At 47.1% G+C, this 16996-nt stretch overlaps 1 protein-coding gene across 1 annotated transcript in view; it reads left to right on the top strand.

Moving 5' to 3' along the window:
* MYO16 (myosin XVI) overlaps positions 1 to 16996 on the top strand; it is a 622320-nt gene that overhangs the window by 534755 nt on the left and 70569 nt on the right. The window contains exon 30 of the mRNA XM_074983196.1: positions 15779 to 16025. Within this exon, the coding sequence (XP_074839297.1) occupies positions 15779 to 16025 (247 nt within the window). The remainder of the gene's footprint in view (positions 1 to 15778; positions 16026 to 16996) is intronic.

A 16996-nucleotide genomic window follows, 5' to 3' on the forward strand; every position in this document is an offset into this window, starting at 1 on the left:
ATATTTACATATATCTTTCATCCATAAAAAAGCTACTTTTACTATGATTCCTCTGGAATGTTGGTTTTGTTTGTTCTCATTTGCTGTAATTTGCATGGGTTTTTTTTTTCTCTTTGACTTTTCTGTTAGTGTCTTTACTAAGGTCATGCTGACATTTTTGGCACAATTTTGAAGGAGATACTATCCATGTCTGCTGATTTCCTGTTGTTCCTGTTCTATTTCCCATCAGAATCTCAGATATCCTTTTCCAATGTGAATAGTGCTTCATGTAAAGCAGCTTCCTTCGCATTATACATTATTTATTTAGTTGGCTTGTAGAAGCAACAATTCACATTAACACTTAAAAGCATGGCTCACTCCATAGGCAGAAGTCTATCTTGATTTTTAAAGTTGTCACATGGGTGGCTGAAAAAAAATGTCCTAGATATATTTTCTAACTATAACTTTAATGATTTGTTCTTCACTAAAGATCATTGCAGAGGGAAAGCTGGGGAAAGAGAGAGAATGCTTGAAGAAGGGCAAACCAAGTAATCTGTGTGGAAATAATAGTAGGAACTAATAATGTTTCAGGTTTGGTAGGATTGTACTTTATATTGGTTCCCCTATTCAACAAGGTATTGAAGCACATATCTGACTTAAAATATAAGTAGCTCTGTTGCCTTCCAACATTTATCAGCATTAGAAAAGCAAAATTTATCCCCCTTTTCCTGTCATGCTGACAACCAAGAAAAGTTGAAAATCTTCACTTTCCTGCATCTCCTTTAAACTCAGTGAGCATTAATATTCCATGATATCACAAACTAGATCTTCCTCAGCTGCCACAACACCAAGGTTACAAGAAATCTACTAAGTTTAATACTAAGTATGGAGAATAAAAGCTTCTTTATGCCCCTGAGAAATTCAGTGTTTTGGCTTCTTGTTTCCAGCCCCTGGATTTGACTTCTATTAAAAGTTCACGTTTTCAGAAACAGTAGTTGGAGAACTCTCACCCATTAAGGGAAGGGTGAGCAACCGTTTTACGATGAGCCCTGCTTTTCATCCCTGCAATTAGCAGGGGCTTCCAACCTGTCTAATTTAATCCAAACTGATAGAAAGTTTGGTTATGCTCATATGGAAAAGAAAAAGAAAAACCTTTTGGCATGTGTAAGAAAATAAGTAGAATGTAAAAATGTTATTAGTCAGTATATAAATGTGAGTATACACACCTAAAAATAGTGACACATTTCAATGTTTTTAATGAGATGGATGAACCTGACATCCAGCAGCCAGTCATGCTGTGCCCCCCTTAAAATTTCACACACCTCACTTTGCACATCCTGGAATTAGGGGGACATATTTTGTTTCATGCAGGCGTGGAGAAGCCTGAGGAAGCTGATGGAATAAGGAACATTCCTGGTCCACATATGGTGTCAGTAGGGCACAGGGAGGCTTCCCCCTTCCATGTATCAGCCTGCAAATTAAGGAGTAGGTGGAGTACAAATGTGTGTAGTGTAAGTGTACAAATAGGTGTAGTTGCAAGCATGCAGCAACTGCAAGCCCAGCAGCTCTGAGTGGTTTAGATTGCCTTCTTCTCCTCATGGTGCTATATCACTCAACGGCTACGTCTACACGTGAAGCCAACATCGAAATAGCTTATTATAGGCTATTTCGATGAATAACGTCTACACGTCCTCCAGGGCTGGCAATGTCGATGTTCAACTTCGACGTTGCGCGGCACCACGTCGAAATAGGCACTGCCAGGGAACGTCTACACGCCAAAGTAGCACACATCGAAATAAGGGTGCCAGGCACAGGTGCAGACAGGGTCACAGGGCGGACTCAACAGCAAGCCGCTCCCTTAAAGGGCCCCTCCCAGACACAGTTGCACTATACAACACAAGATACACAGAGCCGACAACTGGTTGCAGACCCTGTGCCTGCAGCATGGATCCCCAGCTGCCGCAGCAGCAGCCAGAAGCCCTGGGCTAAGGGCTGCTGCCCACGGTGACCATAGAGCCCCGCAGGGGCTGGAGAGAGAGCATCTCTCAACCCCCCAGCTGATGGCCGCCATGGAGGACCCGGCAATTTCGACATTGCGGGATGCGGATCGTCTACACAATCCCTACTTCAACGTTGAACGTCAAAGTAGGGCGCTATTCCGATCCCCTCATGAGGTTAGCGACTTCGACGTCTCGCCGCCTAACGTCGAAGTTAACTTCGAAATAGCGCCCGACGCGTATAGCCGCGACGGGCGCTATTTCGAAGTTAGTGCCGCTACTTCGAAGTAGCGTGCACGTGTAGACACAGCTAACATGACCTTAGATAGATTGTTCTACCACTGGAATAGACAGACCTCATGGAGTTCACTACAGCAACACAATGGGGAGGTACTTGTAGGTGGATGAACATCCATCTTTTACCTGGAGTCAAATATCTTTTGAAGCTAAAGATGTGTCTTTTTTCTTTTTGACATGTTTTGTTTAAGGCCATAATGCAGTGTCATCAAGTACCAGTCACAATATTAGACTGTCCAGAATAGGCTCACATCTGTAGATCAGGACAATCTCTAATGGGTAATATAATCTTGAAATGGATAAAGTAAAGTTTTACAATCATTTATTCAAATTTAGTCATTGTGCCTGTCTCAAATTCAAAGCTCAGTATCAAAGGTATATTATTTTCATAAACACAACAAAGGAAAAGACAATAAGCTTTCATACAAAAGTCTTATCAACCCCATATATTATCCATTGTAGTGAGCAGGGGTGTCTGCTCACTGACCGAGAGGGGGATGAATCCCTTCCTGAGCCCTATTGGGCAGAACTTAGCCCCTCCCCCTTACCTGACTGTAAGTATAAAAGTAGGAAAGCCTCAGCCAGAAGTCCAGTCAGAGCGGAGCCACCAGAGAAGTTAGATACTGGACATGACTCCCCAGGCTGGGAGACCAGTCCAGTCCTGTAGGAGGCTGAGAAATGGTCTGGCTCTCCAGGCCTCACCAAACAGGAGTTGCAAGCTGGGATGGAGACTCCACTCTACTCGTGCAGAGAGAAACCTAAAATACAGCTCCATAAACTATAAACTGGAGCGGGTGTCTGCAAGTGGCCCAGAAAGAACTGAGTCCGCCTGTGGTGGTTTGGATCCCTGCTGACCCCAGTGGTAGACCACCTGTCACTAGTAGGGCCCTGGAGCAGGACACAGTGGAGTGGGTGGGCCTGAGCCACTCTCTCCCCTACAAGGCCCCTAACTTGTGGGTGGTAGTCTCCTCCTCTCACCATTCTAGGCACATGCCTGGGTTTGTTGGCCCTCTCTCTTGTGAGGAGGCTTAACCTTTGGGAATTGATGTTTGTTTTTGTCCCCCTCCCCCTCCCCCCAGGCCTAGTGACTCTTACCTGGAACTGCCATTGTTTGTTGCCCCTCCCTGAACCAGGGTGTGGACCTTATGAGGTGCAAGCACGGTCCTGAGCCCCAAGACTAAGCCTTGGTGGCTGACATCCATTCATCCAAACCTTTCCAACCATCCCCTCTGTAATTTTCCACACTTCTTTTAACACAAGCACAAGAAAACAGGCAAGTCTTTTGTTATGTGTTGGTAAGTCATCAAGTCCAAATTGTAATGAAGAAAGGAAGGAAGCAAAAAGTATCCCTTCTGAAAATTGCCTACTTGGCCTGTCCCACCTAAACCTGCGAGCTCAAATACTTCAACACAATCTCTGAGCTGTTCTAATCATTATGAATCAACTTGAGATCTGACTGGGAAACTGAGGGAGAAGCTAATTATCCTGAAGTTCTTCTATCATAATCCATCCACGGTATGAATTAATTTATCTGTAATTGAAAAACAAGTTTGCAACCTCCCACAATTTCTACAACACTGATCTTTGAACCAAAGAGAACTCTAAAGAATCAGGTACATCTCTGGTCTTAGGGGTGCAGGACCTCAAAAATTTTAAATGAGCAGCATAAATGAAGACAGCAGTGCAGTAAGAACACCAGCATGAACAGAAAAGCCTGCCAGAAGAGGATGCTTTCATTTCGTTTCCATTTGAAGTTTCAAAATTTGTTTTCACTCTGCACTTTCATTCTCCACTGGAATGAAAACAAAATTCTCAAACATTTTTATGAAGACAGAATGGTGTTTAAATCCCCGTTTTTGGCTTGAAACCAGAGCTGTTCAATTCAGGAAGTTTGCAGAAATGTAGGGGAGAGAGTGGAGAAAGTCTTTCTCTCTCTTTCTCAGGCTTTGCTGTGAACTTAATCAAAACCAATACATGTCTGCTTTGATAAAACCGCATAGATCATCAGAAATATTGACCAGTTCTAGTGATCATCATATCAGTTTCAGTGCCCAATCCTCTGTCAGTCCTGCTACTAATCGAAATAAAGATTTATCCAGCACAAATATATTTCTTCCCCTCTGCCAATGGTTCATGTTTGCTTAATTTACCTTCAACAAGTAAAACAAAAATATCCAAAATAAAATGTCTAGGTCTTAGAACTTTAGAAATATAGTGTTTTCTTCAAGGCGATTTAGGATTTGCTCCTTATGGCTGCATCTACGCTACAGTTCTGCTTCAAAAGAACATCTTTTGAAAGAGAACATCGAAAGATGCTCTTTTGAAACGGAGCATCCACACACACCAGCGGGGACTGAAGGTTTGGTCCGTTATTTTGAAAGGCTCCCAGCACAATTTTGAAAGAGAGCGTCCACCCATGCCAGGGCTCTCTTTCGAAAGAGCAGGGGCAGGAAGCGCCATGGGCAGGGTCACATGCTGGGTGAGCCCTTCTGAGGCCGCCATCCGCCTTCCCCTTAAAGGCCCCCCCCCGCCCTGAACTTCAGCCTGCACATGCTGAGGGCTAGCAACCCTATCCTCAGGCAGAGTGATATCAAGAGGGAGAGAGAGCAAGAGCAAGAGGCATCGGAGGTGGCATCCCAGTCCCCCATGGACCCCGAGCAGCACCCCTCCCCCCATCACAGCCATGGCCAGCGCCCTGGCCACAGTCCTGGCTGCTGTGCTGCAGCGGCTCTGGGTGGCCACCACAATAGCCACCCTCCTGGACGCCATCCTCGGGCTGCAACATCCCCAGCCAGTCCCCCGGGTCATCTGCCTCCTGTGGGGCTTCCCCACAAGCAGCAACTTGTGGGACCAGCTGGTGCCGAAGGACTGGGGTGACGACCGGTGGCTACAGAACTTCCGGATAACCAAGGGGACATTCTTGGAGCTGTGCCACTGGCTCACCCCAGTCCTCCAGCACCAGGACACACACCTGAGGCCATCACTCCCCCTGCACAAAAGCATGGCCATCGCCCTATGGAAGCTGGCCACCCCGGACAGTTACTGATCCGTAGGCCACCAGTTCGGGGTGGGCAAACCACCGTCGGGGCTGTCCTCATTGAGGTAAGCTGTGCCCAGCTCATACCTAGATTGCATGTGGGGGTGAGGGGCAGCCTGGCGACAGGCATGATCGGGAGAAGGGCGGGCACCCCAGGGACAGGGACAGGGATGGGGATGGGCATGGATGGGCAAGCTGCACCCCACCCCACGCTCACGAGCGTGTCCCCCTATTCCCTGCAGGTCGTCCGGGCAATCAACAAAGTGCTCCTGAGGCAGCTGGTGCGCATCTGGGATCTGGACTATGCCATCCGGGGATTCCAGGAGCTGGGCTTCCCCAGCTGCTTTGGGGACCTGAATGGCACCCACATTGCCATCTGGGCCCCGGAGCACAGCTGTGGGGCCTATGTGAATCACAAGGGCTACCACTTGGTGATCCTGCAGGCCCTGGTTGACACCAATGGTCGATTCCAGGACATCTACATGTGCTGGTCTGGCTGGGCCCACGACACGAGGGTCTTCAGGAACTCAGGCCTGGGACGTCGTATGGCCGAGGAGACCTTCATTCCCTGACAGGAGCTCAGCATTGGGGACACGATGATGCCGCCCTGCATCGTGGCGGATCACGTCTATCCCCTGCAGGCCTGGCTGATGTGGCCATACAATGGGCAGACCCAGCCGAGCCAGGACCTTTTTAATGAGTGGCTGAACTGCACCCGGAACACCCTCGAGCAGGCATTTGGCCACCTCAAGGGGCGTTTTAGATGCCCCTGCACCAGGCTGGAGGTGGGCCTCCCCAACATCCCAGCAGTGGTCGGGGCCTGCTGCACCCTCCATAACCTGGTGGAGGCAAAACATGAACAGAGGTGGGCCACCGAGGTGGGGCGCAGGTATGAACAGCCCTCTGCCGCCCCATGCCACCAGGCCCAGCAAGATGGGTTGCGTGTAAGGGAGGCCCTGTGCCAGGCCTTTGAGCGGGGGCCACAGTAACCCCCAAAGCACACTCCCCCCCACCCGCACCCTGCGCACACATGCACGCCCACCAGCACCCATGCATAGGGGACACAGGCTAAACCATAGAAATAAACTACTTACTTCAAGAACAGTGCCCCTCATTTTCTAGGGGGAACTATATACATGTGGGGGGAGGGTAAGTGGGGAGAACTATTTACATGGGGGGGAGGGTGAAAAGGGAGAACTATTTACATGGGAGTGAGGAGGGTGGACGGGGGGGCTGTGGTGGGGGGGGGCATCACCCCTCAAGGGGGCTCGATGGCCAAGAGCTCCATCGCCCACGCCAGCCCCTTCCTCCAAGTGTCCAGGGGCCCCGCTGGGGCCGGGCTGGGGCCGGTGGCACAGGGAGTTAGGGGCGTGGCTTGGGCATGGTCCCCGCGCCCGTGCTAGGTTCAGCATTGGGGGGGGGGGGCGGGGGCTCAGCCAGCAGGGTGTGGGCCAGGCGGATGAGGCTGGCTGGGGGGAAGTGGGGAGGGAGCAGGGCCTCAAGGTTGGCCTCCTCGGGGGGGGCGCTGTGTGGGGGCAGGGGGCTGTGGGATTGGGGTGGGGGGGGACTACTGAGAGGGAGGGGGGATGCAAGGGCAAGGAGGTGTGGGGAATGGTGGTGGGGGCGACGGGGGAGTGGGTTCAGGAGTGACCTCCGATGGAGCAGCGGCAGGGGCCATGTAGCTGACCACGGCCTGGGTGAGGGTGTCCAAGTTGGACCCCATCTGGTCCCATGCCTGCCACTCCATGGCAAGCCACTCCCACACGACTACTGTCAGCTCCCTCAGGGTGGCCATGTGGGCCGTGTTCCCTGCCTCCTTCTCCCCAGCCTGGTGGCACTAGTGGAGGGATGACCGGTGGCAGCTCCGCACTGTCCCTGTCTGAGGCCTGGGCCACTCTCCCTCATCCTCAGTGGTGGGGCTCCCCGGGCCCATCACGGGGCTGGTCCGGCTGCTGGCTGCTGGATCTGTGGAGACAAGAGGGGAGAGGAATGGGCCATTAGTCCTGATGAGGGACCCCTGAACCCAACCCCCGGTCCAACCCACCCCATCCCGGTGGTCCTGCAGGGTCCGCGTTCCCCATCTGGGGTATGGGAGAGCTGGGTCTCCTCTGCCTCCCTCGGTCCCTCCGCAGCCCGGTGGCACGTGGTACTGTCTCGCCCTCATGGTGCTGAGTGCCACATGTCAGCCCTCTGAGATGGGGGTGGCAGGACCGTCTGGCCTGCCTGTGCCCTGGGGTTGATGTCACTGCAAGTGGGCTGCAGCCACTCCAGGAGGACTGCGCGCCCCCTCCCCTGGCCTCGTGGCCACCAGCATGCATGGTACATACCTGTGAGTCCCTCCAGGAAATCGGGTGAGGCACAGTCAGAGGGGGCCAGGCTGGATGGGCCCGAGGGGACATTGATGATGAGGGCCCCCCTCACTCGAGCCCTCATCATCACTCACGTCCTGGATCCTTGGGGGGGTGCCTGCAGGTGGCCGGTGGTCCAGGTCGGTCCTCCCCCTTGGTCCCTGTCCCTGTCTCCTCCGGCTGGGTCGGGGGGTCAGCAGTGTCCAGGTACATGGCCGGGGGTCCTGCCTCCTTGGGCCCACGGAGGTGGTCCAGTTCTCAGTAGTAGGGACAACTGGTGAGCGCTGCCCCTGACCGCCCGGCCGTGTCCCCAGCCTGACAGTATGCCTGCTGGAGCTCCTTCACTTTGGACCTCACCTGGTCTGGGGTCCGGGTGGGGTGGCCCCAGCCAGTGAGGCTCTTGGCGAGGCACTCGAAGGCGGGTGCATTTCGGCGCCAGACCCCTGTCTGCTGCAGGACCTCCTCATCTGCCCAGAGGTCGAGGAGGTCCTGCAGCTCGGCCTCTGTCCAGGAGGGGGCCCAACATTTGAGGGGCTGGCTCCCCTCCTGGGAGGACTCCCCCTAGTCCCTGGATGTCCCCTGGGGTGGGCAGGAGTCCCAGCTGCTGACCATGGTGCCAGAGGTGCTGCGGTTTCCCCTGGGGCATCATGGCTGGGACCTGTGCGGGTGGCAGCATGGGCTCCCTGCTGCCTGCACACCCTCAGCTTCCTGCCTGAGGGCTTCTGGGAGCCTGCATGCTGAAAGGCAGCCAGATGCTGGAGCCATAGAGCTCTGCTTGTGCTGCGAGTAGCGCCGCCGCCTACCAGCTGATCGCGGCCATGGAGGACCCGCTCTTTCGAAAGAGCACGTCGCAAAGCATCTACACTTGCTCTCTTTCGAAACTGTCTTTCGAAACAGGGCGCTTTTCCCATCCCAGGAGTGGAGGACCAACTTCGAAAGAACGGGGGAGTTCTTTTGAAGTTAATTTTGAAAGAGCGCTGTGTCAGTGTAGATGCTCCATGGCTGCTTTTGAAAGAAGGCCTTCTGATCCTAATTTCAAATGTACTTGCTAGTGTAGACACACCCTATATGTTTTGCAAATATTGCAGTTGCTCTGAAAATATGTCTCTGAGTGTACAGCAAGAGAAGGAACAATTCTCTGTATTTAAGCTCTTTCAATATTTTGTATTTGTGAGCAATGGAGCAAAGGTGTGTGCATATATTCATGTCCTCTTCCACACTAGCATTTTATGAGTTTAGATTCAGTAATGTGTACATTAAATATCAAGCCTCTCACAAAATTTGTCAAAGGAAAATGCACAATTAATTTCTGTTTCAGCTAAATAAAGGTTAGTGCATGAATATTTCTGACCTTAAAGAAGTCAACATTCCTTATAAAATGTGGCTAGAGAGATTGAGACACAGTTGATTACAATAATGGAAATGTAAATCCGTAAATTCCTCTATTATAAACTTGCTTGAAATAGATAAGACTGCGTCAATTCAAACACTAGTGAATTTTGGACACAGGGAATTTTAGTGTATTCACATGAACCTTTCCTGCATTTCAAGCACTTAAACACAGAATATCCTTAATAAAATTTAATTTTAAATATACAAACAAGGATAAGGAAGGTGATAGCAAATATGTTGTGTGTAGCTCAGCTTTATCCTCTTTCTTTTATTAATGTTTTATGTTCCTGGGAGACATTTTTCCTTTAGTTTAGTTTAGCATGAATGTTTTTTATTTCAATTTATACAGCATTCCCAAGAACTAAATATTCAATTATATAATTAAAAGAGGAGCCATATCCTTTCTAGATTTTTGGCACATTTACCTGAAAATCTTGACATGAAATTTTTCACTGTTTTGGTGTTTTCTTTCTATTGAATTCAAACAACATTGAATAAAATTTGTGCTCAAACTCTACTCACCTTATGAATACAAACATTTCCATTGACTGTAATTTTTGTTGACTACTTGAAGAAGATGAATGAAATTTGGCTCAGTGTAGATATTTTTCTTGCTAGATGGAAGTCAGAGTGATAAGATCTCCAAAATATTTCTGTAATCAGTTAAATAATCCTAAAACAGCTTCCTAGTGGAACACTGCAATTCTAAACTTGGAAAAAAATAAAGCATATGATATTAAACTGCAACATTTTCATGAGCAAAAACCCATATTTAATTATTGTTGGGGTCCATTGTATAGATATAGATATTTCTACGTGAATGTTGCACATTTTTACGAAGGGGAACTAATGTACTTGATTTTGCAGGTAGAAGAACTTAAAAAATAGTACCAAACACTTTTTAAAATTCTCAGAAAGATCTGTAAAATTGTTTCTTATAAACGCCGCGTCTACACGTGCACGCTACTTCGAAGTAGCAGCGCCAACTTCGAAATAGCTCCCGTCACGGCTACACGTGTTGGGCGCTACTTTGAAGTTGAAATCGACGTTAGGCGGCGAGACGTCGAAGTCGCTAACCCCATGAGGGGATGGGAATAGCTCCCTACTTCGAAGTTGAACGTCGAAGTAGGGCACATGTAGCCGATCCGCGTCCCGCAACATCGAAATAGCAGGGTCCGCCATGGTGGCCATCAGCTGAGGGGTTGAGAGACGCTCTCTCTCCAGCCCTTGCGGGGCTCTATGGTCACCGTGTGCAGCAGCCCGTAACCCAGGGCTTCTGGCTGCTGCTGCTGCAGCTGGGGATCCATGCTGCATGCACAGGGTCTGCAACCAGTTGTCGGCTCTGTGGATCTTGTGTTGTTTAGTGCAAGTGTGTCTGGGAGGGGCCCTTTAAGGGAGCGGCTTGCTGTTGAGTCCGCCCTGTGACCCTGTCTGCAGCTGTTCCTGGCACCCTTATTTCGATGTGTGCTACTTTGGCATGTAGACGTTCCCTTGCAGCGCCTATTTCGATGTGGTGCTGCCCAACGTCGAAGTTGAACATCGACGTTGCCAGCCCTGGAGGACGTGTAGACGTTATTCGATGTTGCTACATCGAAATAAGCTATTTCGATGTAGCATGCACGTGTAGACGTAGCCAAAGTGTGACATACATATAGAATGTTGAATACCTGCCTGTGTGCCTGAGCATTTGTTTTGTTTTGCAGAGAGGGGCAGTTGGAAAGTGTGTTTGGCAGTCTGGAAAGTTTGTAGGGTGTGAACTGAAATTGCTTTGCTCCAGGTGGGCCTTCAGGGGCTGATTAGGTTGGAGTCAAAGGCTTTGAGCCAGGCCTAACCAGCTAGAGGCCTTATAAGAAGGCAGCCACAGCAAACACTGTGAGCAGTGAACAGGGAGTTTGCCATAGGGGGAAGCCCCATATCTGTTTTCTCTTTCTTGTAGGTTTGTTTCTCCTGTGCCTTTCAAGGCAGCACTAGAAACATCTAACGGAACTGTTAAAGAAAATGGATGGTGACATGGCTACTGAGAAGTCTGCAGTTGTGACCTTCATGGCATGTGCCATGTTTGTCTTCCTCCCAGATGATAGAAAAGATTTTCTATGTACCAAGTACAAGCTAATATCCATTTTGGAAGAGAAGGTTAGAGGACGTGAGGCGCAAATGTCAACCCTCAGGGCCATCAGAGAGGGTGAAGACTTTCTGCATAGAAGTCAGCATATAATACTGCAGGAACAGCAGGCTGTTCAAAACAAGGAAGAGAACTGGAAGCACGTTACCTCCAGGAGGAGGAAAACAATTCAGGTCTTTCCAATTCCAGTAGAGTTAAGTAACCGCTTTCAGCCTCTCTACACAGGTGATACGCAGAAGTTAGCTGGGGCTGATACATCACAGGAAATGGATCAGAAGGAGACCCCATAGATTGTAAGGCATGGAATTTGCAGTCCTAGGGACAGTGGTTCTACAACCACCACCCCTAGGAGAAGAAGGCGGATGGTGGTTGTTGGGGACTCCCTCCTAAGAGGGATGGAGTCATCCATCTGCTGTCCAAACCTAAAATCCCAGCAAGTTTGGGGCTTGCTAGGAGCTAGAATCTGGGATGTTACAGAGTCTCTGCCAAAAATCATTAAACCTGCAGACTATTACCCCTTATTACTTCTTCATGTGGGAGCTAACAACACAGCCAAGAGCAACCTTGACAAGATCACAGCAGATTACATTACCCTAGGAAGAAACATCAAGGAATATGGAGCATAAGTGGTGTTCTCATCCATCCTCCCTGGAAGGAATGGGTCCAGGTAGAGATCACAGAATCTCAGAGGTAAATGCATGGTTGTGTAAGTGGTGTCGCAGAGGATTTGGCTTCTTTGACCATGGGATTCTCTTTCGTGAACAAGGATTGCTAGGGAGAGATGGAATGCACCTAACGAAGAGAGGAAAGAGCATCTTTGAGGGCAGGCTTGCAAACCTAGTGAGAAGGGCTATAAACTAGGTTCATTGGGGGTTGCTGACACAAGCCCTGAGGTGAGTGGGGAACGAGTAGGGAACAATCAAGTAGCTTGCCTGGGTGAAAAGGAGAAAGTGAGCCAATCAGACACTTCTCTAAGGTACTTGTACACAAATGCCAGAGGCCTGGAGAACAAACAGGAAGAATTAGAGGCCCTGGCACAGTCATACAAGATGTATGAGGTGGTTGGAATAACGGAGACGTGGTGGAACGATTTGCATAACTGGAGCACAGTCATGGAAGGTTATAAACTGTGTAGGAAGGACAGACAGGGGAGAACAGGAGGAGGAGCTGCGCTCTGTGTGAGGGAGCAGTATGATTGCTCAGAGCTCCAGTATAAGGAGAGAGAAAAAACAGTTGAGTGTCTTTAGGTCAATCTTAGAGGTGGAAACAACAGAGGTGATATTGTAGTTGGTATCTGCTGTAGACCACCGGATCAGGGAGATGAGGTAAATGAAGAGTTCTTCAGACAGCTAAGAGAAATTTCCAAATCACAGGCCCTATTTCTGCTGGGAGACTTTAATCATCCGGACATTTGTTGGGAGACCAATACAGCAGCACACAGACAATCCAGGAAGTTTTTGGAGATTGTTGGGGTTAACTTCCTGGTACAAGTGCTGAAGGAACTGACCAGGGGCTGTGAGCATCCCATCCCATCCTGCTGCATGGAAACGCAAATATGGTAGGCAACCAACTTGGCTTAACAGGGAAATCCTTGGTCAGCTTAAACTCAAAGAGGATGCATATAAGAAACGGAAATGTGGACAGTTGACTAAGGAGGAGCATAAACACATGGCTGGAGAATGCCGGAGAGTAATCAAGCAAGTGAAAGAACAATTGGAATTGCAGCTGGCAAGGGATGTGAAGGGTAACAATAAGGGTTTCTACAGGCATGTTACCAATAACCGGGTTGTCAGAGAAGGTGTGGGGAGGTTACTGAATGAGAGAGGTAACTTAGTGACAGGTGATGTAAGAAAAGCTGAAGTCCTCTATGCTTTTTTTGCTTCAGTCTTCACGGACAAGGACAGCACCCACACTACGGTGCTAGACAATGCAGTATGGGAAGATGGAAGGCAGCCATCAGTGAAGAAGGAATGAGCTATGAGCTATCTAGAAAAACTAGATGTACACAAATCCATGGGTCTGGATTTAATGCACCTAAAGGTACTGAGGGACTTGGAAGATGTCATTGCCGATCCTTTGGCCATTATCTCTGAAGATTCTTGGAGATCGAGAGAGATCCTGGATGACCGGAAAAAGGCAAATGTAGTGCCCATATTTAAAAAAAGGAAAGAAGGGTAATCCAGGGAACTGTAGACCAGGCAGCTTTACATCAATCCCTAATCCATTTTGGAGCACTTGGAGGAGGGGAAAGTGATCAAAAGTAGTCAACATGGATTCACCAAGGACAAGTCATGCCTGACCAATCTGACTAGTTTCTATGACGAGGTAACAGGCTCTGTGGACATGGGGGAAGTCAGTGGATGTGATATACCTTGAATTCAGCAAAACTTTAGATATAGTCTACTACAACATTCTTGCCCATAAGTTAAACAAGTATGGATTAGATCCATGAACTATAAGATGGATAGAAAGCTGGCTTGACAATCAGGCCCAATGGGTAGTGGTCAGTGGTTCAATATCTGGATGGTAGTTGGTTTCAAGTGGAGTGCCACAAGGCTCCGTTCTGGGGCCAGTGTTGTTCAACATCTTTATTAATGACCTAGGTGAGGGACTGGATTGCACCCTCAGCAAGTTTGCAGATGAAACTAAGCTAGGGGGGAGAGGTAGGTACATTGGAGGGTAGAGATAGAACCCAGAGTGACCTGGATAACGTGGAGGATTGGGCCAAAAGAAATCTGATGTGGTTCAAGAAGGAGAAGTATAGAGTCCTACACTTGGGACGGAGGAATCCCAAGCATTGTTATAGGCTGGGGACCAATGGGCTAAGCAGCACTACTGCAGAAAGGGACCTATGGGTTATGGTGGCTGAAAGGCTGGATATGAGTAAACAGTGTGCCCTTGTAGCCAAGAAGGCTAACGGCATATTAGGGTGCATTAGGAGGAGCATTTCGAGCAGATCTAGAGAGGTTTTTTTTCCCCTCTATTCGGCACTGGTGAGGCCACATCTGGCATATAGTGTCCACTTTTGGGCCCCCCAGTATAAAAAGGATGTGGATGTGCTGGAGCAGATTCAGTGGAGGGCAACAAAAATGATTAAGGGAGTAGAGCACATGACCTATGAGGAATGGCTGAGGGATTTGGGCTTGTTTAGTTTACAGAAGAGAAGACTGAGGGGTGATTTAATAGCAGCCTTCAACTTCTTGAAGGGGAGCTCTAAAGAGGATGGTCAGAAAGTGTTCTCAGAGGCGTCAGATAGCAGAACAAGGAGCAATGGTCTGAAGTTATAGAAGGAGAGGAGTAGGTTGGATATTAGGAAAAACTACTTCACCAGGAGGGTGATGAAGCACTGGAATGCGTTGCCTAGAGAGGTGGTAGATTCTCCATCCCTGAGATTTTTAAGTCCTGGCTTGACAAGGTCCTGGCTGGGATGACTTAGTGGGGGTTGATCCTGCTTGAAGCAGGGGCCTGGACTAGATGACCTCCTGAGGTCCTTTCCAGCCCATGATTCTGTGATTGATTCTATAATATACACAATGATGGTATCGTAAAAATGTTTAACTAACATTCATTTAAGATGACTTGTATTACTCACATATGGCTTAATCACTCATGAGTAATGTGAGGTGTTCCAAACTCATGCATATAAATCTTTATATACATTACACTTTCTGTTCCCTCTGCTCTACTTGTGTGTGTGTGTGTGCACACATAATTTGATTTAGAATAAAATATCCACCCACAGACTCTGAGCATTCTGTCAATTAGTTAAAATTACAAGCAAAGTACAGTACAGTTAGCTCACTCCTGCTAAGGCATAGCATATGCTCAACTATTTCTACACCCATAGGAAGGCCAATAACTCCATTCACCCACATCTCTTGAAACAACATATATCTAAAATAAAAATTGTACGGAGATATCCATGTGACAAAATCCATTATTTAAAGGATTATTCTGTTTTTAAAGAGAATGTAAATATGCATGTTTTATAATACATGGAACCCAGAGACCATTTCTCCTTATACAGATTTTATTAATGTTTTGTCATGGGTTGGGAAACTAAAAGTTTTAATTAGTACATAATAAGGAGAGAAACATTGCATGAATGTAAGAATAGTCTAGCATAACTTTTGCAATAGGACATGTACCAACATTCTCTCCCACTGTGAGGAAATTGAAAAGATGCCTGTTATATCATATAGAAAATGAATGCATTGGGAGACAAACAGTGTTTTAAATTTATGCCACAATATTATCCTCTCAAAATTCCTAGTATAGACCTAAGCTTCAAAGTGTGATATAACTGAAGAAGAAAAAAAATCATCAGTGAAACTAAATACTGAGTACTGATAACTCAAACTGGTAAGTGAGTTTATTACTATGTTTCAATTTAGGCTTTGTTATTAGTGAGCAAAAAATGCATATTGTTCATTTTGATATGCAATTAGTAAAGAAAACCTAATATTTCTTTCTCATTATCTGAAGGGTATTGCTAGATATTTATTCACACCATCCATTTTACAGCTGACTGCATGATAATATTAAGTTATTCATTGCTGAATTCTCTCTCTCCTTGGTCCATATTTTTTTTCTTCCATTATGGCAGTTGTAAGAGGATTTCTAGCTCGCCAGCGTTTGCTACAGAAGATGACCATCAAACAGCAAGAGGTCACGTCAATCAAAGACTTTCTGCAGAATGCGGAGGATATGGGACTGAAGGCATATGATGCTTTGGTCATTCAGAATGCTTCTGACATTGCTCGGGAAAATGACCGGCTACGCAATGAAATGAATGCTGCTTACCACAGGGAAAAGTTAGAGGTTAGAAACAGGCAGGAAGGAGCCCTCAAAAGGTAAGGAAATAAAGCAACTTCTCTAACAGTGGGAATTAATATTCCTAAAGTTCTCAGTACCGTACTGTTCCATACAGTCATGGCAGTAAGCATGACCAGATGTAAACAACTCAGGCTTCTTTAGATGCTTAATTTCTTACATGACTGTTGGCTCTTTACTAGACACTTTTCTTGTTTGTAAAACCGTACAATGGAATTAATTCTAACTACATAAAACATCAGCCTAGAAGACAGCTGATTCAGGAGGCACCATCACATACTATAACTACTCTTAAAATCTCTAAAATGTTAGCATTTAAAAATAAATTGTGTTTCAGCATAAGTGAAATAAACAGTAAGTTATACTTTAACGTCCTCATAATAGTTAATGCTTGAAAAATTCAGTTGGATACATGCCAAGATATCAGGAACAGCTATGAAGACATAAAAAGGCAGTGAAGTCCAGACTGTGAAATGGGCCTAAAAGACAACTTGCCAAGAGGCTCCTTTCTTCTCATTTAATGCCTGATGTGTAGCTTCAATTGGAACTTTCATGAACCTATTCTAGTAAATCTAGTAAATATTCAAAAATTCATCCCTGTAGGTTAAATACTGATACCTGCTTCATGAAGTAGTTTTTGTAGTAGCAGAAATTTAGTATCTGTGTCTATAGCTCATTGGTCATAGGAATGTTAATATTTCCGTAAAAGCTTGATTACAGCTCATTATATCAGATCAGAAACAGCTCTCCCTTGCCTCTTTCAGATGACTTTTCTTGAAGTAAAAATGGTGGTGTATACATTTAATTATTTTCAGATATCCCAGTGATTACTTACTGAAGGAAATGCCTTTGTAGGAAAGACTGTAATTAAACATTACACTGAAAATAAATTATCCACTGAGTGCCAGGCTTTCATCTTTAGCTGTTTCATTAACTACATGGGCAGCTGGCTATAGCCTGTAGTTTTATCCAGCTCTGCTGGTGATCTGCC

This window comes from Carettochelys insculpta, chromosome 1, assembly GCF_033958435.1.
Source record: "Carettochelys insculpta isolate YL-2023 chromosome 1, ASM3395843v1, whole genome shotgun sequence".
Classification (NCBI taxonomy): domain Eukaryota; kingdom Metazoa; phylum Chordata; order Testudines; family Carettochelyidae; genus Carettochelys; species Carettochelys insculpta.